Source organism: Nothoprocta perdicaria, unplaced genomic scaffold, assembly GCF_003342845.1.
Source record: "Nothoprocta perdicaria isolate Ctin4 unplaced genomic scaffold, notPer1 scaffold_0, whole genome shotgun sequence".
Lineage (NCBI taxonomy): Eukaryota > Metazoa > Chordata > Aves > Tinamiformes > Tinamidae > Nothoprocta > Nothoprocta perdicaria.
The window spans coordinates 12,777,505-12,803,963 of NW_020454092.1; the positions used below are offsets into that span (position 1 = coordinate 12,777,505).

The 26,459-nt window shown below is 42.4% G+C and overlaps 1 protein-coding gene across 4 annotated transcripts in view; it reads left to right on the forward strand.

Annotated features, from left to right (window-relative positions):
* The first annotated feature begins 102 nt into the window (after positions 1-102).
* The window catches only part of ST3GAL3 (ST3 beta-galactoside alpha-2,3-sialyltransferase 3), a 164,218-nt gene continuing 137,861 nt past the window's right edge, over positions 103-26,459 (forward strand). For all 4 annotated transcript variants that reach the window (XM_026033328.1, XM_026033334.1, XM_026033342.1 and 1 more), the window contains exon 1: positions 103-239. In XM_026033328.1, the coding sequence (XP_025889113.1) occupies positions 125-239 (115 nt within the window). In that variant the 5' untranslated portion in view covers positions 103-124. The remainder of the gene's footprint in view (positions 240-26,459) is intronic.

The following is a 26,459-nucleotide window of genomic DNA, read 5'->3' on the forward strand; positions in this document are numbered from 1 at the left end:
GCCGCGCCAACGGCCGCGCCAACGGCCGCGCCAACGGCCGCGCGCCCCAGCGGCGGCGGGGCGCGAGCCGCAACGTGTCTCTCTCCCGTGCGCAGGTGCTGTAGGCGGGCGGCGCGGCGGGAAGATGGGACTGCTCGTGTTCCTGCGCAACCTGCTGCTCGCGCTCTGCCTCTTCCTCGTGCTCGGCTTCCTCTACTACTCCGCCTGGAAGCTGCACCTGCTCCGCTGGGAGGACTCCAGTAAGTGCCGGGGGGCCCTGCGGGACGCGCTGGAGCCCGGCGCGGCGCGGGAGCGCCCGGGGGCTGCGGGCGCGGGGTGCCCTGCGGCTCGGCTGTCCCGAGGAGGGCGAGGGCAGGCTGGCGCCCTGCGAGCCGGCGGTGGAGGCTGCAGCTCGCACTGGGGGTTAGTGTGAGGTGCCCCGTTAGCAACGCGAAGTAAGCTCGAGCTTTGTTTCCTCAGCCTTTCTGGACTTTCTTGGTACCCTTTGTATTTTAGGAAAATATCCAAGGCAAGTGTTCCTTCTGTTTTTTCTTTCTGTTTGTTTTTGTTATTTTCCTTTGCTGGCCCTTGGTTTCCTTCTCCAATCATATGGTCCTGGTTATTTTACCGCCTCACTTTGTCCTTCAGGAATCCTTATCTTGGGCTGCGTTATCTGCCAAATATCTGTCATCTAAAGCAACATCTCGCAACCTTTTCAAGTCTAAAGGGACAGCTGACCTCATTGAATACAGTCTGCGGATTGTACTGTGCARTAATGTCACAGGAGATTTTACTTGCCATCAGACATAAATCGAGCTTAGCTTTGAACACTTAGCTGCACCTTTATTTTAGTTTATCTTCCATTTTCATGTTTATGGGTGAGGATTGTATATTCAAACCATAAACAGGCCAGCAGTTCCCTTCCCCCAACACAAACACAAGCCATCCTTTTTTGCGGCCGTTCTAAGGGCTTTTTCAGATGTGTCACAGTGGAGCAGTGCCCCTGGATCAGAGGCTGCGAAACACTGACCGAGAAGAATTGCTCTTCTGTCAGACAAGAGCTGTCAGTCAGATTCCCCGTTCACTGTGTTGCAGTTCTGTGCATGGTGCTGGAGACTTCTCTTTCAATACACTTAATATGCTTTCGATAAACTTAATCATACTTTTCTACCTTTACCTGATCCGCATCTTTTGCCAAGTGCTGTAGGATGTTTTCTCTGGTAGTAGATGATGACTTAGACATGCCTTTTACACCAATACAGTGACTTTGGCTACTAAGATGATGTGCACTGGAACGGGTAGTGGAAGAGTGAAGTTGTAAGATAGCAAGTTTTGTGTCTTCTGGGCAGAGATTTTTTCCTTTAGGGATGTGTTTGAGGCATTGGGAGTAAAAATACTGGCTGGGACACTTTGAAAACTAGCACCTTTGTCAGTGGCATGTGGAAAGCACTTTCCGAATGGGAATAAGGGCAGAGTACAGTTAAATGACCGACTTTGATGCATCTGCTACAAAATAACAGTGTGTTTTGCAATCAGAATACCTGTATCCTTTGTTTCCTTTGAACTTCTGTCAGGGCTTTCCAGGGCACAGCTTAGGGGTGCCCATTGTTAACGTGTGAAAGCAGAGCTTCACTGCTTGTATGCCATGTGCTAAGGTGCAGGAATGAGGTCTAAATTTATTTGACTTTTGCTTCTTGGGACTATATATGTCTAATTCTAGGTGCATATGTTGTTTTAATCAGGGTCAGTTTCTTGRGAATTCGTGTGCAAGTTGGTCTTTTTGGTACAATGTTGCATATCCGTAGGCAAAACAATGTTGGTTTCTAGACRCACAGTGTCCCTTGGATTGCAAGGGGCCAGGGTGCTGCTGGGGTTTGATGCTCAGGACATTCCAGCAGGATAGGACAGGATCACCCCGAGCTGATGTCACAGCCTTTTTTATTCACTGTATGTCTCCTTTACTTTTATTTTTTTTTCCCTTTTTGTCTTGTTTTTAACATATGTTCTGTGTTTATTCTTGGAAGTTACAATACTAAGTTTCTTCAACATGTACAAAACAATGATACTGTTCTTCATACATGGCTAATGGCTCTTCATCAGTTGCTACCACTGAAAAGGAGCAATGGTGCAGCTTATATTTTAGATTTTTTAATGAATTGTATCTCAAATATCTCAGATCCTCAAAATATCACTGTAAACAGCAGTCTTGTAAGCAGTTATGCTGGAATTTTGGATGTATTCAATAATATTTTACTTATCATCTAATTTTGCATGTGAGAAATTTATGCACAATATAAATAAAATAATAATAATAAAAAAGGAAGCTCCATATTAAGAGTCAATGATAAGCTTCTATAAATAAGAAATTTGGAATTTAACAATTGACAGAAAGGAAGTTGCTTATTGACTGTGATTAGGCTTCCTTGAGCATATGTAAYATGAAACTGTGTATAATGGTGCAATTATACCTTTTGCTTTTTTTCCCTTAGTGGCAAACTTGCACAGTTCAGTGCCCAAAATAGATTGCACTGAATGACTGTTGTTATTTCTTTGTTTCTGTATATTTCAGTGTGCGGCTTTATGTCTGTTATGGTAATACTGGTATCCAAAGGGCCAAAAATAAATTAGGTTTGTTAGTTCTTGAGCGTTTAATGATCTAGGAATATTCCTTTTAGTTCTGAAGTGTTTAATGACCTAGGAATATTCATTTTATATTTAATCCATCTTATTACATTTTCTCTTTTTGTGATCAGTGCCTTTACGCTGTGCAACAGTGGTTTAGTATTCATCTTTGCTCTGCTCCATTCTTCGTGCTAGTGGAAGCGTGAAACTAAGCTAGARCTGACATCTGATGCTCTTGCAATCTCTTCAGAGACTGTGGTTTTAGTAAACTTGACTGCTTTATTATTGGGCACAGACAAATCCGTTATAGGATACTTCCAAAGATATGTATTTGCTTCCTGCATGTGTCTTTTTGTTCGTTGTTGTGTTTATTATTTTTCTCTTAATAATTTGGGAAATGTCTTGTGTACATTGTTGTTATGGATGTAAATAATCGGTAACTCCGTAAGGAAACTAGTCATGCTGAGGCTGGAATTTTTGTATATTCAGCTGCTCAACTAAATTAATGGATAAAATATGTTGTTGATTTCTGCTTCCAACACCTCCAAGAAAAGATGCTGGACTTCTGGATGGTGTTAAAGATGCACGTGACAGTTTTTCTGTAGTGTCCCTGCTTAACTTCAGATTTTCCTCCTTGAGCGATGCCTTAGTGAGTTTTGAGAGATTGTTCTCCATGATGTGGAACTGCACACCTTGCCAAAACACAGAGGAGAGCAGAAAAGAATGAATTCTCTGAGGCTTATCTTTCTTCTGACGAGAATAGATTGAATTCAGCTACTGCCAACTAATTAAAGTTGAATTAAGTTCAGCTGCACCTCCCATTCAAGACAAACCTCCTGTGACTGTTTCTCCTTTCTCATCCTTGCAGCAGGGAGTGTCGTGACCGTAATTCTTGCTTCATRTTTGTGGTGATACAGTTATTCTCAGAGCAGTGGTTCAGCACAGAGCCTTGAATGCTGCATGGGATGTGAGTTCTGGTTATCACTGGGAGAATATGAGCAGTGTTAGGATAAGGTAAGCTTCCAGTTTTCCTTTTTTCTTCTTTTTTTTTCTTCTCCATATTTCTTTGTTGCAGACTTGGTCTCTGGCGCTAGTGGCAAGAGTTGTACACCTTGTGCACCTTAAGAGTTGCCTGTTCTTCCCATGTAAGGAGTAGTGACAGACAGTGCAGCCGTCTTGAATCAGAGTGTGCTGAGAGTATGGAAATGGCAGTCTGGTGTGGGAGGTGAAGGAAGAAACAAGGTTGCTATCAGATTTAGGCATCCTGCTCATTCAAGAAAGACTTGGCAGTAGCAGTTAATCCTAACTCTGTTTCTTGTGTTTCTGGATGGTGAGTTTCTAGGAACAGATTATGAAATAATGGTAATGATAGGAGCAGATTTTGAAAGTATGAGACATGCTTAGGAAAGGCAGCATCTTTCGTAAAAACTTTTTTCAGTGTCTTCCTGATAGAGAGAAAAATATTCTTTTTTTCAGTGTCTTCCTGATAGAGAGAAAAATATTCTGATGCATTTGGCTCTGAGGAGGAAGGAAGATGGTTATCTGTGCAATAACCCAAAGGAAGGTGCCCTGATGTCTCTGGAGAGCAGAATGAGAGATGGAGTCTCGCTGACGGTGCCTCTGGGTTTGCTCCATCAGCATGGAGGAGTGCGCTTCTCCCAGAACTGTAAAGGACAGAGTGTAGTCACGTTAAAACTCCGTACTGGTGCTTGTTACTTAAGCTGGTGTACATGTATAGCTGATGGTGCAATTTGAGAAATTATGTGGTGAAGAGGGAATGCTTCTATTAAAAAATGTCCTGGTTATGAAAATATTGGACTCATTCTCCCAAGCCAGCGATTTTTCTGCTGGCTTGACTTCTCAGTCTATTGGAACATRCCTGGGACAAGGGCAGCTTGTGAGGCTCTTTTTCCACTCTGTTTTATTTCTTCATATGTTAGCATAGAATTATTACTAAAAATATATATAGGCTGGTACTTTTTCCAAAGTTTAATATGATTTTTAACTATAGACAGTGAACTTCTGAGTTTGAATATGGTTCTTGTAACAGTTTTGATAGATAACGTCAGGAAATCACTACTCTTCAGTCTCTTTCATCTCTTGCACGCTCTTGCACGGTATTTTCAACTCTAGTTTTGCAAAGATAACCAAAGAGATAAAGCTATGGGAACATGTGTGCGTTGCTGGTTTTTTATTTGTTTGTTTTCCCCTTTGGTTTTTTTTCCCCCAAAGGTATTTTAGGACTCTCGTCCTTCTTATACTTTTTCTTAATGTCTGTTTCTATGGGAACCAAAGAGACATGCAAACAGGCAGAACTGACTCACTTCTGGYTGTAGGTTTTTAGTCTGCTTGCATTTCTATGGAAACCAGTCTCACAGCAAGTAAGGATAAATTAATGAAAAAATGTCTGCATCTTTACAAAAACTGTTGATTTTTTTCTTATTGAAATAGTATTTTTGTTATGTTTTGTATTAAAATATTCTTGGGACTGAAGTTGACTTTTGCAGGGGTTTGGGGTGTGCATGAAGCTCACAGTCTGTGTGGCTGAATGTATTTGGGTGTAACTGTCGTGTCTTGAGTTAGCGGTGTCATCATTTGCTCTGTGCCAAGGGAAATGACCTTGTACAAGCTGGCATCTCTTTTCTTTCCGTTCTGTTGTTTATTGGGCAACGGGTTCTGTGAACAGCAAGGCCAGAGACAAACTTGTCAGTGCGGAGAGACCTGTGCTACTGTCCCATGCAGACCTGCTTTGCTGGGCATCACTGTCGTTCACCCCCTTTGCACATAGGAGGGAGCGTAGGAGCCCTCCTTGATATTTGCAGCTTGGTTTTTAGAGCTTACACTGCTGATAAAAGGGCTTTGAGCTCATCTGCCTGAATTTGTGGCAAGGTGCGTGAGGGACAGAGTCCTTTAAATTTTTTACTGTAGAATTACGGAGCATTCGTTTCCTGTGGTGAGGGGTGTCAAGCAGGTGCTGGTGTTACATAACCCTACCAGCTACTCTGTCTATTACCTTGTAAAGGCCAAGGGCCTCCTGTTTCTTCTTTACAGCAGGCGTTGCTGCTCTTGCTGCTTGCCAGACTGAAAAACCTGACTTTGTGGKTACCTTCTTTAAAAATATGTTTTGGAATTTCCTTGCAGTACTGTAAGTTTCCTGAAATGGTTTTTGTTCTGCTTTTCAAGAGGAGAMTGGGAACAGTGTTGAAATGACCTAGTGTGGTTTATTAGTGCTTGGTTTGTTATGATTTTGAGGTCTGCTTCATTTATTCAGCTGTTTTATAGTTGCTGTTAATAATGTAATTGTACTAGAATTGAGGAAAAARTGTTTAGAAAGTTCTCCTAATATGTATCAAGCTACACATTTTAGGGATCTCCTTGTTACTTTTCAGGTGCCTTAGGGTTTTGAGTATCCTAAGAGTACTTCTGGTAATAAAGGTTCAAAATGAATAGTAGTATTATCAGGGTAGTAGTCAATATTGGAATCAAGATGTAAAATAGGYGTTAGAAAAACAGTTGCCTGGTAAACTAGCTTAACTTCACTAAGAATCCTCCTAGCAGGCTGAAATGTTCCACTTGAAATGAAGAAACTAATGGTACTAGTGAGGGTGGATGATCCTTTTATCTGTGAACACAGTGCTGAAAAACGCCTTGCCCAGAAATTATCTCCATTCTAGTTACTTTATGCTTTCTCATAGCCTTCCAGAACAAGGAGCTTGGCTAAACTGAAACCCAGGAAATTAAGCTGAGGTGGTATCTTGCACAGCTGCAACGTGCCAGCTCTTTCCCTTGGCCGAAGGCAGACGAGTTAACTCTTCATCAGTCTTGCTGTTGGATGCAGCTGTGTGGGGCTGTCTGCCCTTCCTGCTGGCAGCRTAGCACTGGGACAGAGGAGAACGTGAATTGGAACACTTAAGGTCTGTGAAAGAGTTAAACCCTCCAAATTCAAGAGAGTGCCTCTCTAGCACTGCACTTTTAGAAGTGCGACTGTGCAAGGTAGGTCAAGGACATAAGGGGGGAAAAAAAGCTTCATTTTTTGACATTATTTTTTCTAATCTGTTACTGCATATCTAGTGAAATTTCCAGCACTGCTTTGCAGGCACGTGTTTCTAGGAGTTTTGCTTTCTCTGGGGCTTTGTGATACTGCAGTATTATTACAGTGCAGGACAAAACTCTGCTGAAGCAGTGGGGAAATGATGCATGACAGAGCCCTTGAGGGAGAGAACAAACATAATGTTGCTGGGTCTTGGGATTTTGTCTGCAGGAAGAAAATGCACTGGTAGCTCTTCTGGCCTAGAAAGTTGAAGGAACAGGTTTAGCGAAAGGGCATTAGGAACAGAGCACCCTAAGTACTTGGTTGCAGTGCAAGGAGTAGCTGTAATACTTTGCTGGTACTCATTTTTATTTCATTTTTGTGTTAGCTTTTAGGCCCTGAGTTGCTTCTGAGCTTTTATTTCTGAACTTAGGTTGACTTTTAACCTAACCACAGCAAGATGCAAGAGTACTTCCCCCATTCACTAGGCACGTATGCATCTTAATTTTACATCCTAAAATAGGCAGGTGCAGTTGCCTCTTGACAGCAGCCGTCTTCGAGTTTTTGGAACTCCTTATTTAGATCTTTGTACTCCCCCTCTCTCCTTTTTTTTGTGGCTAGCAAGTAGATGTTAATTGAGGAAATGATGCAGATTAAAGCTAAGAATGTGGTTTTGTTTTGCTCAGTTAACCTTAACTTAGTGTTTTCTCATGCTTCATTTGCTCACCTCGTGTGTGTTTCTCCCTGTCCTTCCCACGTTTCTGTGACTCCTGATAGACCAGGACACTGTTGACGAGGGTCAGCAGTCAATGGCTTCCAGGCAGCTGAGGTTTTAGCTTCCGAGGCAGATTTTCAGAAGCCCAAGGGAGCGACTGTCCCTGTTCTGGAAGGAGCGGTGCACTGTGAGTGCTTCACCCCTCGCCCGGTTGGGCACGGCGGCTTGCCGAGGTGAAAGGATTCATTCATCTCAGCTCGCAGTGAGCACCTTAGCAGCCAGTGCAGCTRCAAACAAAACCTCCCTGTAAAGACTGCCTCATGTATATGAGTGAGTGGCTCTCTGCCTTTCCTCTCTCCTCACTGTGCTGTCCCCTGGAGGCATGGATGCTCTTGTGACCTGTAGTCATTGCAGAAGTGACTTTTGTGCCTTAAGCTCTTGCTGCCTTCTTGGAAGCTCCACCCTATCACTTGTTTGATAGAACAGATCACAGATTTTTATCAAGCTGTTTTAATACAGATTCGGATTATGGAGCTTTAATGCAGCTTTGGTCYTTTTCCATGCTGGATTCAGCTTCCAATCAGTTCTGCTGTTGATAGAGTAATAACTTTTGGCAGAAAGGAAATAAGTTGTGTTTATCTTAAGATGGACAGTTATTTCTCCTGTGGTCTTCTGACTGTAGCCTTAGTACTTGTTCTGACTGTGTCAGTTATGCTTAGGGATGCTTTGCTGAGAGATTTTTCTAAGTTGTTACCTTCTTTCTGGTGCTTGTGTCAGTGTAATAGCTCATTTTTTTTTCTCACAGCAGTCTGAATTTGCGTCACTGTGTCAGGCTGAGGCCACAAACCAACCTGGGGGTGACTTGCAAGGAGAGTGGAACTGGGTCATGAGACTCCTTATGAATTATGCATCCCTTCTGGAGTTCAGAAGGGATACAGCAGGCACCCTGAGTGAATGTTTGAACCTGAAATGCTTCTTTTCAAGTTACTCATGTGGTAGCTCAAAAGAGTATCTCGCTCATTTGCACTGTGTTCTTGAGAATGTAGTAGTTCATAAGAAKAATAACCAAAATCTAGGCAGTTATTAAACCTACAAGGTACTTTGTAACCAGTTCATAATGTTATTGAATAACTAAATGCCTGGGCAATCAAAGACAGGCATCTTTGAGGGTCGTAGTTTAGTTTTCCTTGCTGTGTGACAAAAAAAGAAGAATCAGTGCGTTAGAACTAGCTATTTGCCTTTTAAGACCTTTAAACATATATATTGTTTTTCTTCTGTTAAATGATACCTGAATCCCTCCTACTGTAACTCAATTCTTGCTATAACATGTAATTATTTTGAAAACTGTTTTCCTGTGGCTTTCAGTGTTAGGAATGAGCTAAGTGGAGTGCAGCAAGTTACACCCTTAATATTTTCTGTGATGAGAAAGGTTAACACTAGCTATAGGGAAATTGCAATAGACCTGACCCAGGAAGGCAAATGCACAGGGAAGTAAAATTATTCCGCGTTACGCAGCTGCTCCAAGGCAGAACTATGAATAGAAACAAGGTCTCCAGGCTCTTGRTCCAGTGTCCTGCTGGCCAAATGAGGCTTTCTCTCCTGTAAGATGCATCCTGTGCCTAGGTGGCTCAGGAGAGCTACAGTGTGAGCTACTGAAGATGCCTCAGTGGAAGAGCGTTAAGGCCTGAACTGTCCAGTGTGCCTGGGCTGTTCAACCTTCAGCGTCCCCGCAGCAAAGGCGTCGTGGTTTCCAGCTGCGTTGCTACCGCAACTGCCTTTGTCCTTGAAAAGCACTTTTTTTTTATAACTGAAAAGATWATTTTTTTCCTTCCATACTCAAACGCAGAGATCTGTTTTCTTGTATTTGCACTTAAAAAACCCCAGATTTCAGGCACAGAGTGAGCCTCTGTTCAAAGGGTGAAAAACAGCTTTTCAGAAGGGGAATAATGGAACAGTTCAGGCATTTTTAGCTATGGGAGTCACTTATGCTCCAGGTAAAATTAGAAATCTAATTTGAATGAGTTTAGTTGTTAGGAGTTTTCTGCCATCTGAGACTTGCTCCTCACAATTATATCGTGTTCCAAGTGGAGCACAGCTGGCTCTCCATTATATTGCTGGGAAATGAGTAATGCTGTTTTTTTCTGGTGYTGTTGCTGTAATGTCTGTACAGAAGTGTCTTACTTGAACATTGGAAGAGCTTTTATTATTTTTAAATGTGACTCACTATAACAATCATATCTATTTTACTTGCAAACTATTATGTTTGGGTCCAATACCTTATTGGTAGAAAGAAAACTGAGTTAATGCAGTGTAAAGGCTGTAATTTGAAATCTGGTGAAAAAATATGTTAATACCACTTCTGAGTCTGTTTTTTTTTGGTAATTTATGTAATACTTAGGGATGATTCAGATGTGATTTGAATATTCCTTTWCTTTGGAAAATTGAGTTTGCACATTGAGAAATAACCCTTATTTGCAATAATAAAATATGAAAGCTTTAATAYAGTATAATGTAATATTTTATTTCTGCTTGCATATTTCACTTCATACACAAGTTTGTAGTTACAGTATATTGAGGAATAATAGCTTGTACTTTTATGCATAGACACCATGCCTATAGAAGGACAGCATTTAGGTTGGTGTTTCCTGGCTTTAGAGTGATTCAAGTGTCAGTGTAGCTGTAAAACTTGACCCAGCTTGTAGACTGGGGCTAAGTACTTGGTACTCCCCTATGCAGAATGTTTCCTGCTTAAAAGATGCAGGATGAAGAAATCTGCTGCTTTATGTTGGTGTTTTCAGAAATTGACAGTTGAGGTTGAGGRGAACTGTCAGAGGATGAACAAATAATGTCAGGTGTCTCACTCATTGCTGGCAGGCTGCTCTTTTTCTTCTGAAAAATCCTAAAGAAAGAAATGTTTCTGTGAGCTCTTTAGTAATTTTAGGATACTTTGACTGATTTTACTCAAAGATGATCATATTTCCAAAAGATTCCTCTTGAAAAGACTTGTATAGTTTATATTTATCAAAAAACAAAAAAGCTTGCATGCTAATTGCTGTGCTTGCTGTTTTTGGCATAAAGCTGTTCTGCAGTGGTATTCCTTGCTTGCCAGTCCTGTGTGTGTGCCTTTGCAGKAAAGGAATCACCCCACTAAGTAGCTTTACTTATTCTTTGTCCACGCTGTCCTTATCCTTTGGTTGTGGCATTAAGTAAATCGTGTAATGGTTTCTTTTTTGAAGTGTTTTTTTTTTTTTTTAGAGGAAAAGAGAGATACAGAATTGAAGCTAAATTTAAAGATAGTTGGTTGCTTGGCTAGAAGAGCCGGCAGAGCCGCAGGGATGCGGGCGCCGCGGGCAGCCCTGCCGCTTGCGCGGGGTATGGAGTTGCCCAGGGCTGCGTGGGCTGGTTTGGCCGGCTGGCGATACCTGCTGGCCAGCTGCTCCCGCCGGGAACTCCGCCTTACGGATGGAGGGATGGACGTGGGCCTTGGCTGCTGGCCTGACCTTGTGAATCGCTGCCTCTTCCCGCACCAACAGTCCCTCTTTGTTTGCTCCTTGGATTCTCTTCACTCTTTCTGTGGCTTAGGTGCTTTGATCTTTGCAAAGGCCAGGAACCYACCAGAGTGGGCGGTGTGAAAGGAGGGACTGGGGTGCCCTGCAGGACAGGCGTCCATGAGCCCGCGTGTGCCGCTCTGCTCCTCCGTCCGGCTCTCGGTGCACCGGGGAACCGGCCTTGTGAGCTGGGGATACAGCGTGAAACCCAGGCCCTGCCTCCCCCGGGATAGGAACTGCGGGCTTTGCTCCAAGGGAGGCAGGCTGAAACGCCTAAGCTGGCGCTTGGTTAAACGTTCTTGGTGGGCGCAGGACTCGCAGGACTTGGTGGGCGCGCGGCTCGGGCRGGCGCCGCTTGAGGGCAGCAGATCCCTTCCGCTCCCGCCGCGCACCGAAACTGCGGTCCGCGAGATCCGCTGCAAGTTGAACAAGCAGATTAGCAGCAAAAGCCCAGGGTGCTGCTTTCCTGTGCAGCTATGAAATGTTAACTGCTCTTGTCTGGGTGATTTTTAATAAATAATATCAAAAACTGCTAACGCCGCATTTGCTTTTAGAAGAACTTTGGAAGGAAGCTTGCAGTTTGCTGTGTCTGGTCTGGCATAGCCAGTTTCATCAACTGATCAAATCCTGGCCTGTGACTAGCTTTTAATTATTTATTATTTATTGTTTTCTTCCATTTCTCCAATTTTAAATGTCTTTTAGCAGCTCATTCTGGAAAAGTTTTAATTTTAGGTGAGGAGGAAAAGAGAAATCTTATTTATAATGTACCTGCCCCAAGCATTGGCAGGGAGTGGGATAAAGCAAGATTTGGAGGTGCGAGGCTGGTGTTACTGCAGAGGAGAGAACAYATAGACAAGTCAAAACTGAGTTCTCAAGGAATTTTAGTCACTTTGATTATTTATAGGAATACTCATTTTATTTAAGAGACTTTTGGCAGGTTGGGGAAGAAAAATTGTGACTATGCAGTCTAACCTCATGGGTGGTTAATATAATGAAAGCCTGCATTCTTCTAATCCTGAGATCCTCCTTGCAGGCAGTGAAGCAGAGAGGGAGATTAAAGAATGAAGGGCACATTGAATAATTTGAATTGCTTATCACCAGGTAGAATTCATAGGGGAGCCGAAGACTGAAAATGCTGAAGGTCCCTGTGCAGTGAAGTGCTTATCACTTTTAAACCACTACTGCTGTACATAACTTCTAATTTCAAGGATTTTAAAGAGAAGCAAAATATAAGTTGAGGGCAGATGAGTCTTTTGTTGTACAGTGCAACTGGTCAATAACTCTCACACATTTTTTGGAAAATCTGTATGGATGAGCTCTGCAAGCCCGTTCCTGCTAACAGCCTGGTGGAGGAATGGCTGTATGTGGTCAGACCAGAGCTCCATCCAGGACAGCACCTCTGGAAAGCATTAAGGGGGTTAGAAAAACTACTATTTCTCTATCTCGCTYCATGTTAAAACTTAAACAAGTAAAGAACTTTGTGAAATAATTGATTTTTATCGAAAGTGTCCGGAAAAAAAAAATAGAACAAAGTGAAAGGAAGAAGTGCTCAAAAATAATTAAGAAGGACTTAGAGTGCTGAATGTTTAATTCATGGTAGACTATATAATAGAATTCAAAAATTTACTGAGGTTGAGCAAGGGACTGGGCATCTGCATAGAGGTCAGTAACAGTAAGGATGTCTGACTAATGACAGCTTCAAAAAGCCACATTTGGAAGGGGAATGAAGCTTTCTTCAAGGTATTAAACTACATGCGAGCATGCAGTTACTTAAATCATCCTCCCACCGTGTGTGTATTCAATATTTTTTTCTTATTTTGATCCAAGGGTGTCTTGTAAGATTGAGCAGAAGCTGTCTTTTTTTTTTTTTCTCTCACCTAATCTTCCAATATTTGTGAATGCTCCCAGCAGGAGGCCTTGTCTTAGCATCCGATGGTATTAGGCTCTAGATCTACCCTTTCAGGAAACCAATTCCAAATTCCTGTGCTTGCAAGTGTCTCCTAAGTCGTAAGCACCTGAAAGATTCAGCGCACGTAGGTTGTTTCTTTGCAAGTCACTAATCTTTGTACTCCTTAGATTTGCCTGTAATAACTAGTGATATGCCATCAGCTCGAAGATGAAAGTAGGTTTATTTTATCAAAGCAGGGTTAAATTTAGGATTAGACTTGGAAAATAAATCACTGTCTGCGTCTTTATTGTGTTCCTTAAAGCTGTATCCTTTTCCCTTCTCTCTCATTTGAATTTATATTCATATTTTACTTGAGTCTATTTAGCCATTATCTTTGCAGTTTTAGTAGTTTAAAAAAAAAAGGAGCTTATGTACTAAATACAGCTTTGGTATACATTTGTATTCATACGTGCATTTAAACATAGCGTGTATAAGGTAGAAGAAAAAGTTTCCCTCTTGCTTTGTGTGTCTAGAAAGTGGAAATCCAAAAAGACCAATTCTTATAYTGAGTAACCTTATTAAGTAACCTTATTGTGCCCCTTAGTATCCTGTTTTTTTCTAGCTTAAAATAGCGTTATAATAAAAATATTTTAAAATATATTTTATAACTTTTATGTAAATATTTTAAAATCTTGAAATATCTCTCACTCTTTCTTTTTTTCCTAGTGCTTTTAAGAATAAACATAGTCTCTGTAAGTCATAGGATACCTCTGCTTGGAAAGAATATCAGGAGGTCTCTTGTCCAACCTCCAGCTTAAAGCAGGATTAGTTATGAGATAAACCTGAACTATTTGGACCTTTGTGCATTCAGCCTTTGGAAACCTGCAAGGGTGGAGACTGCACAACCCCTTTGGGCAACCTTTTTTGTGCTATTCTTATTGTTGAAAAGTGTTTTTTTGGTTGTTTGTTTTGTCTTTATTATATCCAAACTGAACCTCTTGCCTCGTTGTCTCTCATAATCCCACCATACACCGTGAAGAGTCAGACTGCTGCCTTGGGAGCCTTGTGTTGAGTCTTGGATGGCTGCTCTCGAGTCCTCCCAAGTCCTTCTCTTTTCCAAATTAAGCAAGGCTCGTTCGCGCAGTCGCTCCTCGTGGGTCCCCTGTCAGCATCCTAGCACTTTATCATCTTCACAGTCCCTGACTTGTTTGTAGCACACTCTAGAGACCACRCATGATGTATTAATGCAGAAGACCTGGTGTCATTGGAAGGTGTCCAGGAAGAGCCACCCGGCTCTGAGCACTTGTTGCATGGAAGGTGGAGGTGGCTGTCTTGCGCCTTGCTGAAGAAACGCCAGGTCCATCAAAGAGCCCTAACGTGCAGTGCATGATATTGCATGTACAACAGCAATACAGGCAGCAGTGGTGCTACCATCAAGGCCTCTTGCTTCTGAAGAGGCTCAGTCCAAAAGCAGTTCTTGTCAAGGGAAAACAGCCCATAAGGCTGATCAGAAAAATGGAGACTTTAATGAGCAGACCTGTGTGACCTGTTCCACTGTGCCCCACCATCCCAGTGACAAAACCTTTTCTTAATGCTYGCTTTGAACCTGCAGCTGCAGTTCCTGCCCTCCATTGAAGGATTTAAAGAATTCACAGGATTGTAATGGGTATTGAGAATGTTTTCTATGCATCTATTTTTTTTTCTATAAATGTAGTTGCAGATAGAAAGTGAAGTGGGAGGGCCGTGAGAGAAGGGAGTCTGTTCAGAGCTCTACTTTGAAATTCCAGAGCCAGACATGAGAAAGTCAGTGAGGAAAAAGCAGCAGCTGTTTGTGCAACACCAGTAATTTAGGCTGTGGGTGCTTGACACTCAACTATTTAGTTAGCTCGGAATAACAAAGGGCTGCCTGGAAGAGGAGGCTGTTACAGGCTGCTCTGTAATCAGATGTCAAGGCCTGGCATGAGGATGATAGCAGCAAGGGAGGCTGTGCTGGTGATTATTGGTTCCCTCTAGAGAAGATGCTGCTGCTGAAAATAGCTGGGTTGAATGGGAACGCTGCTGCCTTCGAACTTCCCTCAGTGTTGCCAGCAGTTAATGATAGGCACGGCTGGGTTGCGCCTAAAAATAAGGAGATGCTTGAGCAYTGAACGCAGATTAGAACTTGCAAATTCGTATTTGCAACCTGCTTCAAGGAGAAAAGGATGACTGCAGTGTGTTGCATTCAAGAGGAAGAGCGCCCTTTACACTTTCCTGGTATACTCAATTCTCTCCTTGTACATGCTAATGCATGTACCGTTCTATTCAGTTTGTAGCCACTACACCAAGTTACAGTAGTTGTCCCTTCACAGCAGCTCTGCTTCTTGTCCTTCAAAGATGAAACTTCCAAAATGTGCAAGCCAAGAATCAGTGGTTTTCTGGTCACTGATAGAAATACCATAACTATTTCTTTCCCTAAGAGTCAAGAACTCAATATATTCCTCTGCTAAGCTCTTCTCTCTTGAAATAACTTTTGTCAGTTCCTTTTAGCGTGTGCCAGTGTGTGCTTTATAAAACATTTAATTAAAATTATTGTAGTTGCTGTTTCCTTTTCCTGTGTCCAGTGGGAGCTGTTAGAATGTTTCCAGAAGGCTTCGTTTTGCCTTGATTGCTGGTGGTTCCCTTCTTGCATCCTGTGCTGTGTGAAGCCTCMTCTCTGGAATGCCTGTCTGGTCCCATAAAATATTTTGGGAAATGTGGTTATATGCTATCACATGAGGTATATAAATCCTCTGCAGTTGCACATTGGATGTGCTCCTCTCAGGGTTGTAAACATGTGCAGACTCTTATAAATCAGAAGTTTCATCTTGAAGATGGGAGTAAGTGCAAGCTGGTCATTTTAATTTTCTCTTTTCTCCCATGCTCYTTGCCCACTTGGGGCGAACAATTTTGCCTACTCTGATGAGAACAGACTTGAATGTATCTCACGTTTATAGAARAAAGCTGGGTAATTGTGCTAGGGAGAGTTATATTGCTGTGATTGGAATCACTTGAGTTGGATTGAAAAAATCTGGCTTCTGAGATGAGCTTTCTATTATTGATACCCTGATACTGGAAACGGGTGAAATTTAATTTCTAAAATGAAAAAAAATAGAAGAGCAGGAAGATGTGAAGATAGTCAACTGACCCAAGCAACCTTTAGGTAGGGAGGGTGCAGTGTTAAGCTCTAAAATATTTAATAAAATACTACTAACAACTTCCATTTGTTTCAGTAGTGCCAGTATCGCAGTGATCCCATCGTTGTCCTCCTGGCCTCYGTATCTGTCCCGCCTCCTCCCTGGCATCCAGATATGAGTGGGAGTGAGCTGGAAGTGCGGGGCTTTCCTGCTGCAGAGCTGCTTAGCTGCTCTCTAAGGTACTTGAGGCAATATTTGATTTACAGCCAGACTGTACTGTATTTTTGTTAGTGTAGATTTAAAATACTAATAAGCTAGTTTTACAGCAACTTTTGTCAAAATTCCTCTATAATAGTCCTTAATTATTCTCCCCTTTAGCTGTGTTTTTCCTAATGTCTCATCTAATTTGCTTTGGCTGCAATTTAAACAAATTGCAAGTATTTCTTGTTTCCTCTTCCTTTTTCTCAGCATATATTTATGTCAATAAGCTGACAAATCTGTCAGTTTTGTTTTCTTCGGGGTCAAGTTTTCTACTCTTTTTGTGGAATAAATTTTCTAGTCTTCAGTCATTATTGCTGCTCTTTAGGCTCCAAAATTCATGTTCATCTTGGAGTGTGGTACCCCGCACTGCTACAGTATTTCTTTTAGCATGGCTTGCAGATCTTGGTCGTCTTCATGAAGACACTGGAGATTTATCATCAATGATGACTTCAGATCAGCTTGCCCTTCACTATAACTCATTATAACACCTGCAGGCCCAAATCCTTTGGGAAATACTGCCTGCTTGCCAAGACTGAAGCTCTTGCAGCACTAATGCAACATGTTCTATGACTGAAACAACAGAATACGAGGTGTGAGACAGTATCAGTGCCCAGACCTCCTGCAGCAGGTTGGGAGGAGCAGCTTTTGGGGTTGCAATATTGGTACATCCTGAAAGAATTGGCTCATCTGCACTGTTGAGCTGCTCTTAAAGGATTGTTTTCAATTCATTAATTCTGAGGCTAAAACAATCTGTCCTGTTCCAATAAAAAAAAGTGGTGTGCAGAAAAGAAATAGATGGACATCTTAACTCCAAACCCACCTCTGTATTGGGAAGAAACGACTTTTTGYGGGAAGCTAGATAATGAGCCAGCTATGGAGGTGATGTTGATGGATCAGGTGTTATTGATGGTGAGGGACAGGCTTCACCTTGTGCTATTCCATTTTGCCTCAGTAGAGGGTACTGTTGTTGCAAGATACAAAAGTAGTTTTTCTCAGCTTGAGGTTTTTTTTTTTTTAATCCTAATGTGTTGCTTGCTGAAGCTGCTGACAGATTATCACCCAGTCATCTTTGGATCACCTCCTGGCCTTGCCATCCATTTATGGTCTTGCCAAGTAGTTCTGTGGACAATTGCTTAATTTTGTTAGATCAGCATTCTGAATGCTGATCTAGAATGCCTTCTCATTATTTTCTGTGCCATGGAAGGAGTTTAAAAGAGGGATTCTCTGACAGTGTTTTTTTTTTTTTTTTTTTTTTCCATCAGTGTAGTGGGAAGACCATTTTTTTCATGTTTTAGGTGAGGCACTTGTTGCCCCAGACCACTTTCCAGGGAGCTTTTCTTTCATAGGTGAAGCTGAAGCAGGAAATAAGAACAGGGTTGATTTGGGGACAACTTTACAATTGTTCTAGCTCTTTTGGTGACTAGCTGTACAACAACAGCCTTTCCCTGCTCTTTTATTTGCCACATTCTTGCACRGTCTCTGGCCTCTGTTCGCTGCAGAGCTGTGTTTTATTTGACTGTTGACAGGTGTGCAGTTATTCAGGGCCTGCTTTTAAGGAATGTTCCTGCTTTGCCAGAGGATCATTGAGTTCTGCGGAAAGGCCTTGGGCGTTCCAGAACTCAGGCTATGGGTATAGTTACACGGGTATGTTGATTTTGGTGGCAGATGTGCTATAAGTAACCGTGTAGCTGCGTTTGGTTGGAAGTTTTTGGTTTATGTTCTTCTTTGCCCCATACTTTCTCAGTGATCTGATCTACAGCCTCTCCCCACCACGTTAGCAGTTGCCTGGCGCGTGGCCGGGCTGGGGTGCGTTGCAGCGAGGTGCTGCGGCACACGCGGTGTGATGATCCTCTTAATTTTGCCTCACAGCTGAAGGACCATGGAAGTGTCTTGTGAGGCTGCTGTTAATTGGGGCTGCGAATTGGGAATCCCGGTGGGATCGCAGGGCACACTTCCCTCGGCTTGCTCGCTGCCAGATCCTAACTGGAAATAGCCGGACGGTTTTGTTTTCTCCCTGAACTGTAATGCAGCTCTGTGCAGCTCTCTGGGCACTGAAGTGTCTCTTGGTTCTTGGTAGTGGTTTCTGCTAATATGCAAACAGATTCCAGCAGTGATTCTGCCGGCTGCCCACTCCTACAATATTGTATTTTGTTTTCTTATGAAGTTGTCCCTTCCATTCTCACGAGCAACTGGAGGTACCAGAGCTACATAATGTTTCTAGTCTGCTGTAAAGGACAGGATAAATATATATATTTTTTAAGGATTTATTAACGTACAAACCAGTAAAAATATTTATTTGAAACTTCTGCTTTAATAACAACTTTTCCAAAGATACTGACTGATTGCCTCTCTAGGAAAGAGGCTACAGGAACAAGGATAAGGAAGGAGAAATGAAACATGTCCCTTATCCCCTGCTGCTCCAGCAGCTGTGAAAGCCTCATGGTAGCTGCAGTGGTGGAACTGATGCAACTCTGATTTTTTCCTTCCTTCACTTTGCTGTAGTTTTCCCTTGCAGGTAGCAGAAGCGTGAACATTATTGGCTGGTCTGCATGATGGTTATAATCATATGTAAGTCTAGTTACAGTGCAGCTGTTTTAAGAGCACTGCTGGGAAATCTGTTGGTCCATCCATTTTCCCTGTGTTGCCAGTAATTCTAGTATGGGTTTATTTGTTGTTGTTCTGGCAAAAATAAAATGGTGTTTTCCATTGGCAAGCTGGTATAAGCCACATCAAAAAAGGTCCTTTGCAGGTGCCAGCTGTACATACACAGAATCACAGAATATTCAAGGTTGGAAGGGACCTCTAGAAATCATCTTGTCCAACCTTCCCGCTCAAGCAGGGACACCTAGAGCATGRTAACACTAGATAATTTGTTGGAGTAAATATAGCAGCAAACTCTTATGGCCCAAGTTCCTCACCTGAGGAATCTGCCTTTCATGATGGCTCAGATAATTTTACTGGTATAACTACAGTGTGATTTCTTGGGTAAAAGTCTGCACGTAAGGTCCAAAGAAATGTATTCTTAAGCTCTTTATAACAGTTTCCCMACTTTGCCTTCACAATCTTTTGCCTGTTTCTGTGATGCTAGGGTAGCTTTTTGGGATTGTGAAGCTCTGCCAGCACTGTTGCAGCTTGTGCTGTCAGAAAGTAGGGCATTAAAATCCAAATTGGATTGAAAATTTCTGGAGAATTTGATGAGCAAAATGATCTATGAAGGATAYTTAGTTCACTTTCTGCATTGAGCAACTGCAGAGAGAGCGTGTGGATCCTGTGGGCTAATTCTGGTGTCCCCTGGGGCTGGACACTCCGTTTCACACGCTGGTGTGTGAGAGAGCGTGTTGAGGAACAGTTTATTGGGGTAATAGTCACAGCCTCAACAGGGTCATTCCTGGATTTCCACTCCTGGCCTCAGAGCAGCCCTAACAATACCTCYCGTTATCCGGGGGAGGAAATACTTTGTAAGTGAACTCTAACCCTGTGGTTATTAGATTTATCCTGTGCTCAGAGTCGGTCTCCGTTCTCAATTGGAAACTCACTGTTAAGACTTCTTGCCCAGGATCGTGTKGCTGGAAGACTGGAAGGATCATCTGTGTTGTGACACAGGGCTGCTTTCTGTGACTCCAGCGCCTTGAGCTCTGGTGRGATTAGTGCTGCAGCCTGCATTGATGCTGCCCTAGGTGCCTAGGGCACACATTTAAATCTGATCTAGTGGTGTTGGTCTGAAATTTATACCCCAAGTTAATCAAACGGGACAGGTCTGAATAAATACTTTGTCTTCCCACTAAAGACTTTGCGTTCTGTTGACGAGCCCTAAACTTTTACTTAGGGATACATCTGTTGCTAATATGTGCTAGCCTTGTGTACCGGTGCTGGTAGTGATGCAGTTTGTCTCCGACTGTGGTTTTATTTCTGGATAAGTTTCCTTATTAAAACTTCCATCTAGCCGTATTTCATTTAAAAGGTTCTCTTGCTAGACCCCTTCCCCTCCCCTTATGCGTGCCTGGAACTGGGCCTTAAATATGTGAAGTGCAGCAGTGCCCTGTGTTCTTTTCACCCCACTCTGTAATTAAAAGTGTTTCTTCATGGTAATCACCCTGTACTTAGCAATGAAAGAAAAGCCAGCCTGAGGGAGCTGACCGGATAACTAACCTAGGAGTAACATGTGCTGTTTTGTTTCTTGCTTAAAAATCTATTCAGTATCCGTGTGTTCGTTAATATGACTCCTGCAGCAAGGATATGTCCAAAGCACAAGGAAATTTGGGCGTGTGATCTGTCCACCTTTCAGAGGTGACTTTCTCGGGGGACTAGAGCCTTCCTTCGCGTTCTGCGCTGTCTCCCTTTGCTCTGTTGTTCGTGCGCAGTGGCTGTAGCGGGTAGGACTTGAGGAGAGTGGATAACCCCCTCTTAAAATAGATGCTGAACCTCTGACAGAGATGCAGGGTGACATCCTAGTTAGCATCCCGTATTTCTGGTCAGCACAGATGGTGAAGTGCTGGCAAAAATACTTGCAAAGTGATTTGAGAAGGCCCTGCTTGTTGTTAGTTTCTGCCACCAAATTAGCTTAATTAAAAGCAGCTGTGGGAGAGGGGACTGCTGCAGTGGATAAATCTAATTTCTTTCTCTCAAGTGTCTCTAGGTCTGGAGTTGGTGATAACTGCCTGCTTGGATGCAGTGAGGATCTTAAGGTGGTTGCAGTTCTCTTCCATATGTGCAATTTTGAAGTTGGACGCAATCCTGCTTTTGGCTCGCATTTCTCCATATGGAGACCTTGGCCTCAAGATGTTGGGTTTGTGTGTAGCATTGTGTAGCCTCTTTTGTGGCTAGCGTTGCTGTGCCTTGCTTTGGTGTGGGGGAATTACTGGGCATGTTTGTTTTAGTATGGCATAGAAAGAATGTCTAGGTTATCCCGCTTGAGAAAGATGCTCTTTTATTAAAGAAACCCCAAACCCACCCGTGCATAAAATCAAAAGAACCTTCCCCTGCAGCACCCTCACTCTAAAAACCAATGATTCAAGCAATTTGCAAACATGCAGTTTTTCTCTGAATGATCAGTGATCCTTTGCTGTTTTGTGAGCTGACATTTCTGGCTTTTGCAACGTTCTTTATTCATAAGAGCGTCCTACTCGTTGCCATCTCCTTTCGCTTGATTCTCACCTCTCTTTTCCCCATCATTTATTCATTTGTGCAGGCAATTTCAGTCAGGCTTATGGCCAAAAGGTTGCCAGTGTTGATGGGTTGTCAGGAACGAAGAGGCCACTTTCCATTTCTGAATTGATCCCAGGCCTGCCAGCATCAAGCTGGCTGTGGGTTTTTTTTTTTTTTTTTTTTTCAGTTAAATAAAGTTGTGTTAGATGAGGCAGCTGTTTTAGTATGAAGTTAATAAAATGACTTTTGCCATTTATGAGGGGTTCTGCTAGTGGAATAATCCAGGAATGGTGTAACTGTAAAGTCTGTGAATCCCAACGAGTCTATGAAATCCTGGCTGGAAGTGTAGTTCAGCAGGTGGCTGGAAATGCTAAGAAGGAGTGGGGTCTGTCTCATCTTCCTGAGATTACCGTGGGTTTTCTTTGTGGAAACTGAATACATTGACGAAGGGGAGTTGCTCTTGGCAGCTCTCAGTCTCTGAAGTTCCAGCTTTTGGTGGAGCTGGCAGTTTCACACAAACTTTGTCAAAACCATTTGCTATTCCAGTGATGCTGGTACTGGAAGACTGTTCTTAAGCAAGCTGCTCCTCCCTTGTCTTGAGGCRATGATTAAACTAGTCCATTGAAATGTTCTTGAGTTTGGTTTTTAAAGGAGAGCTGATCAGTAGTGGCCTCCTCTTGCCCACCCAAGATCGGATCTGACAATGCTTTAAAAGTCTRGGTGGAAAAGAGTAAAGATAGTATGGATGTTTCTGAGACATAACTAAAAAGTGGGAATTGTTGAGGCAGATGTGAAGAAAAATGTACGTAAGTAAACAAACAAACAAAGCATCAATGGTTACTTTAGCATTGAACTTCAGGAATCTTTAAATCCAGCTTTAAACAAGCACCGGCTCCTATGTTTGCTTGTTGCAAATGCACAGCAGAGGTTGTGGTCATCTCAGACGGACTCGCACAGGATTTGGTGACATGGAATAGCCCCTTAGGCCTGGCCACCCTGCTCTTCTGCATGCAATTCTCAGGTCAATTACCCTTGCGCACAACCTTTGCATCTCCCCAAGCTTGTTTCTGGAAGACTAGGATCCTGTCAGTTCAATTTATCCTTGGACAGTAAATGTTAATGTGGTGGGGGATGAGGTTGACCCCGTTTTTAGCTCTTCTTTGGGGAGCAGCAGCTTGGCTGTGCTTGGAGGCGCTGCTCGTGTGGAAGCTGTGCTGGGGCTTGCYTGGTAAAAAGGCAACTCGGTTTGGGAAACAGTTTTGTTAGGCGTTTAGACATTTAATTCCATTCATCCTAGACTGGAATAACTGTTTCTAAGTATTTAACCTCCTGGAAGTTTATTTTCTCTCTGGATTATTTCTCTGCCAAGTGTTAATTTGAAAATTTGAAGGGTGTTGGKTTTTTTTCTCCTTTCCTCTTCTCTCCCTTTTTTTCTCTTTGGTGGTAGAGTATAAGGAGTGTTTTTCATTTACATAGTTCCTGGCTRTATTTGTTCAGAGATTGGACAGTTTTATGATCAACTTCCCCTTCTGCTGTTGCTATTATTTTTATTTTTCCTGCAATTTCTGCGTATGGGGATGACCAGACACTGACAGTATTTAGTCTGTCTCCGTGTTATTTTTCTTATGTTTTGGTGTGGCAGATTCTTTCCTTGAATCAAAGTCCTCCATAGAAGAAAATAACAGGAAATGAGAATCCTATATATGCTGCTGTTCAACATTACCAGGTGTTTTCCTTAACCATGGCAGCTTTCACAGAGTAGCAGATAACCTGGGAGGAGAATAGCGTTCATTTGGGGCATTTCTTGGGATGCGCAGATGACACTGACGTGCAAATTGGGCATAGTCTCTGGTTTTGGACTGTACAAGGCTTTTAGATAGAAGTAGTGACCTTTGTAGACCAGTTAGGGTGAGTGGAAAATAAAGATGATCTGAAGGTGCAGAGCCTGCTTCTCAATGTGTTTGCAATATCCTGTGCTGGGTATCTCTATATGTATCTGTGATCTGTGAAATCACATTCTGTGTAGGACCTCTCAAAATCTTATTGCAATTCATTGTGGTTACGTTGTTTAAAAAAAAAAATGCAAAAGACAGCAATGAAAAATGGATCCAAATGACTTTCTGCTCAGTCTCAGCCTTTGTGTTAACAAATTGTCTGGTTTGGGTCTTTGTAATGGGAAAGAGAGAACACTGCCATTTTCTAGAGAAAGTGCCTCCGAAGACGTTGTGTTCGGGAGGTGGTTTTTGCTCATGCACTTTTCCTTTGTACCTTAATCCTTCCTGTCACTTGTTTGTGTTCTGAGCCGACCCAAGACGGATGAGAGGTGTCAGCGTAAAGCTGTCCATGTGAGCTCGCTGGCCCCTATCCTGGCGCCTGGGCCAGATGCTCTGTGCTTCAACGTTTTGAGAGGACCACTGGCTTGCGATCCCAAGTAGTAGATCATTTTCCAACAGCCTCAAGAAGGCAAGTTTCCCAATGGAAGTACAAGATTGCCATTACTTTTAAGTATAAAGAGAGTTGAAGCGTTGTTTTGTTCCAGGAAAGACTAGCAGTGAGCTCTTAAARTTAATCTGTTAAGGAGTTTGTAGTTTTGAAGTGTTAGACTGTGACACTTGTTCACAAGATACAGATATTTTCTACCATGCAAGCCCTATAAACTTGCACAAATACTGTTTTTTCATTCAAAACAGAGGACACTTTTTTATTCAAAAATAACTGTTTCTTTTATGCTACTTATATTAAAGACTGATATTAATGCTCATTGTGGAAGACAAGCTTTTTGCATCAAACGAATCCAGTTTCATTGATCCACATTTCTACATTTGGTCCTGGAATTTCTTCATTTCTTCCTTAACTGCCAAGATTTGTTTTTTGTCATGCACATGGATTGTGTGTTTAGAGGAGGGAGGTTTTACGATTTTGTAACTTATTGCATGTACCACTGTGGAATCTGGGTCTGACTTCTTGATACTACAATAATAATTAAAACCAAAGTAAGGGGCTTGGCTTAGGATAACACAATAAAAATATGAGCTTTTTAAAATGCTGAGAATCTGCTTGAGATTAATTTAAGAATGTCTTTCTGTAAAGAGAAGAGCTTCAGATCTCAGATTTATCTGTCCTCTTAGAGCCTGTTTAGTTTTTGTGACTTTTTACAATACATCTGTGTCCTGTCTGTAGTGATGCTCCTCAAAGCCAAGGACATGTTCATCGAACTCATCCAGCACCTTGATCTTCCCTTCCCATCCACATTTGGGGACCGTTTGTCCGTGTCTTTTGGAAGGAGCAACTTGAGAGGCCGCTTCCGTTGGCTTCTCCAGGACCGGAGATCTTGGAGGAGCTCGAGTGCTGAAAGCTCTGAGCGAAGCCCAGGGTTACCTCGACCCTGGTGCTGCAGAGTTATGGAGCAGATCCAGATGGACACTGAGCTTGCAAGCGAAACATTTCGGCATTTGCCGCTACCCAGTGGTAATTGGGCACTGCTCGAGACAATAGCAGCGTAATATTTCTCTGGAGTGTTTGCCAGCTGGCCCAGGACGCAGAGCTTTGCATTCAGTGCAGAATAAAGAAAATTGGCGTGCTTAGAACATTTAAAAAATACATCTGTTTGGAACAGGAACATTATTTCTTGCTTGGTTAATCTGCCACTTCATTACAAACGTCCTGATGGAAAAGGAGCAAGATGCGCAACAGCAAGTGTAAAAACTGGCAAGATGCCATGAAATTCATAAAAATTCATAACAGGGATGATATTAGATCTTTTCAGTACCRTATCAGTGAGAGTTGTAGTTTAAATTAAGTGACGGGAAACTGAGAGCTGACAGAGACTCTTTGCAGTTGCCTACTTAGCTGTTTACACTTCAACCAGTAGATCTTGATGATATACAATATAATTGAGATAAGTGATTAATATGGGGTATATCCATTCTTAGCTTCTGAACCTTTTTACCAAGATTCTTATAAGGGGGAAAAAATTGTTCATTTTTACAGGTGAGAATGATTTTCATGAAGTCACTCATTGAAGGTTGCCCAAGTTATTTTAAGATTGGCCCTGTTGCTGTGCCCTAGTGCGGCCGTGAGGGGATTTGAGCATCTTGTCTGTGTTCCCCGGAACAGGGCTTGTGCCTGAGCCTCGCCACCCTTGGGCAYAAGTGTCCCTGTGGAAACTGGCTGGCCCCAGGGTCAAGCACCAAAGGGACCTGATGTCCAGGCAGAGAGGATGGTTGTGGAATTTGGGCTCAAAGTGAAAGCTTGGCAAAGAAGAAAGCTCTCGGGAGAAAAAGATCTGTGGTTGGGTCAGCCACATATTAGAAGGCACAACTATACAGCCTCTAATATTGTTCTCTAATATTGTAAACTARAAAGTTAGTATTGTGGAAATAAGGATTGTAGCTAAAGTGATTTTTTGCTAGAGCCTTCTCAGCCATTTTGTAGTGCATAAGTGAGTTAATATTTAGATCAAAATGAAATTTCTCCCTTCTTACCATGCTTTGCATCGATAACGCACTCAGATGCATCCTGAAGTTAGGAAGAATTTTCCCCTACAGGTTATTCCATGGTCATCTTCTATTGCAAGTACAGGGTTGGATATGATGATGTTCGCTCCCTATTGAAATTAATTGGTGATTTGAAGCACTCACTTTTCCATTTCTTGTTATGCCTTGAAGTGAGTGGTGTTTGCTCTGAAGCTCTGACTTGTTTTGGATCTTATATTTGCATGGTAAAAGCTTTGTAATACTATTTCTTCCCTTGGATATTTATAAGCAAGGATCACTATACACTTGAGGTCACAAAATGGCATTAAACCACAGCGTTTTCTTCCTCTTGTTTTGATTTATTTATTAAGTTGTTGGTATGGAAAAGTTCCAGTGGTGCTCCCCACCCTGAGGTTGGTTTGTGAATCGAGTTGTAGTTGCTGCCGATGAGACTTCCCGTTTCTCTGTGTCCCTTTCAGCAGTGACATAGATAGCTGTGTGCCACAGTGCACGAAGAGACAGTGTTCAAATTCAGTACAAGAGAAACACTGCCCTGAAGCCCTGTTTGGAAGTAATTTATTGAAGTAGGAAATCCAGAATTTGTTGAATTTTTTATTTATTTATTTTACAGTCAGATGTTTCCT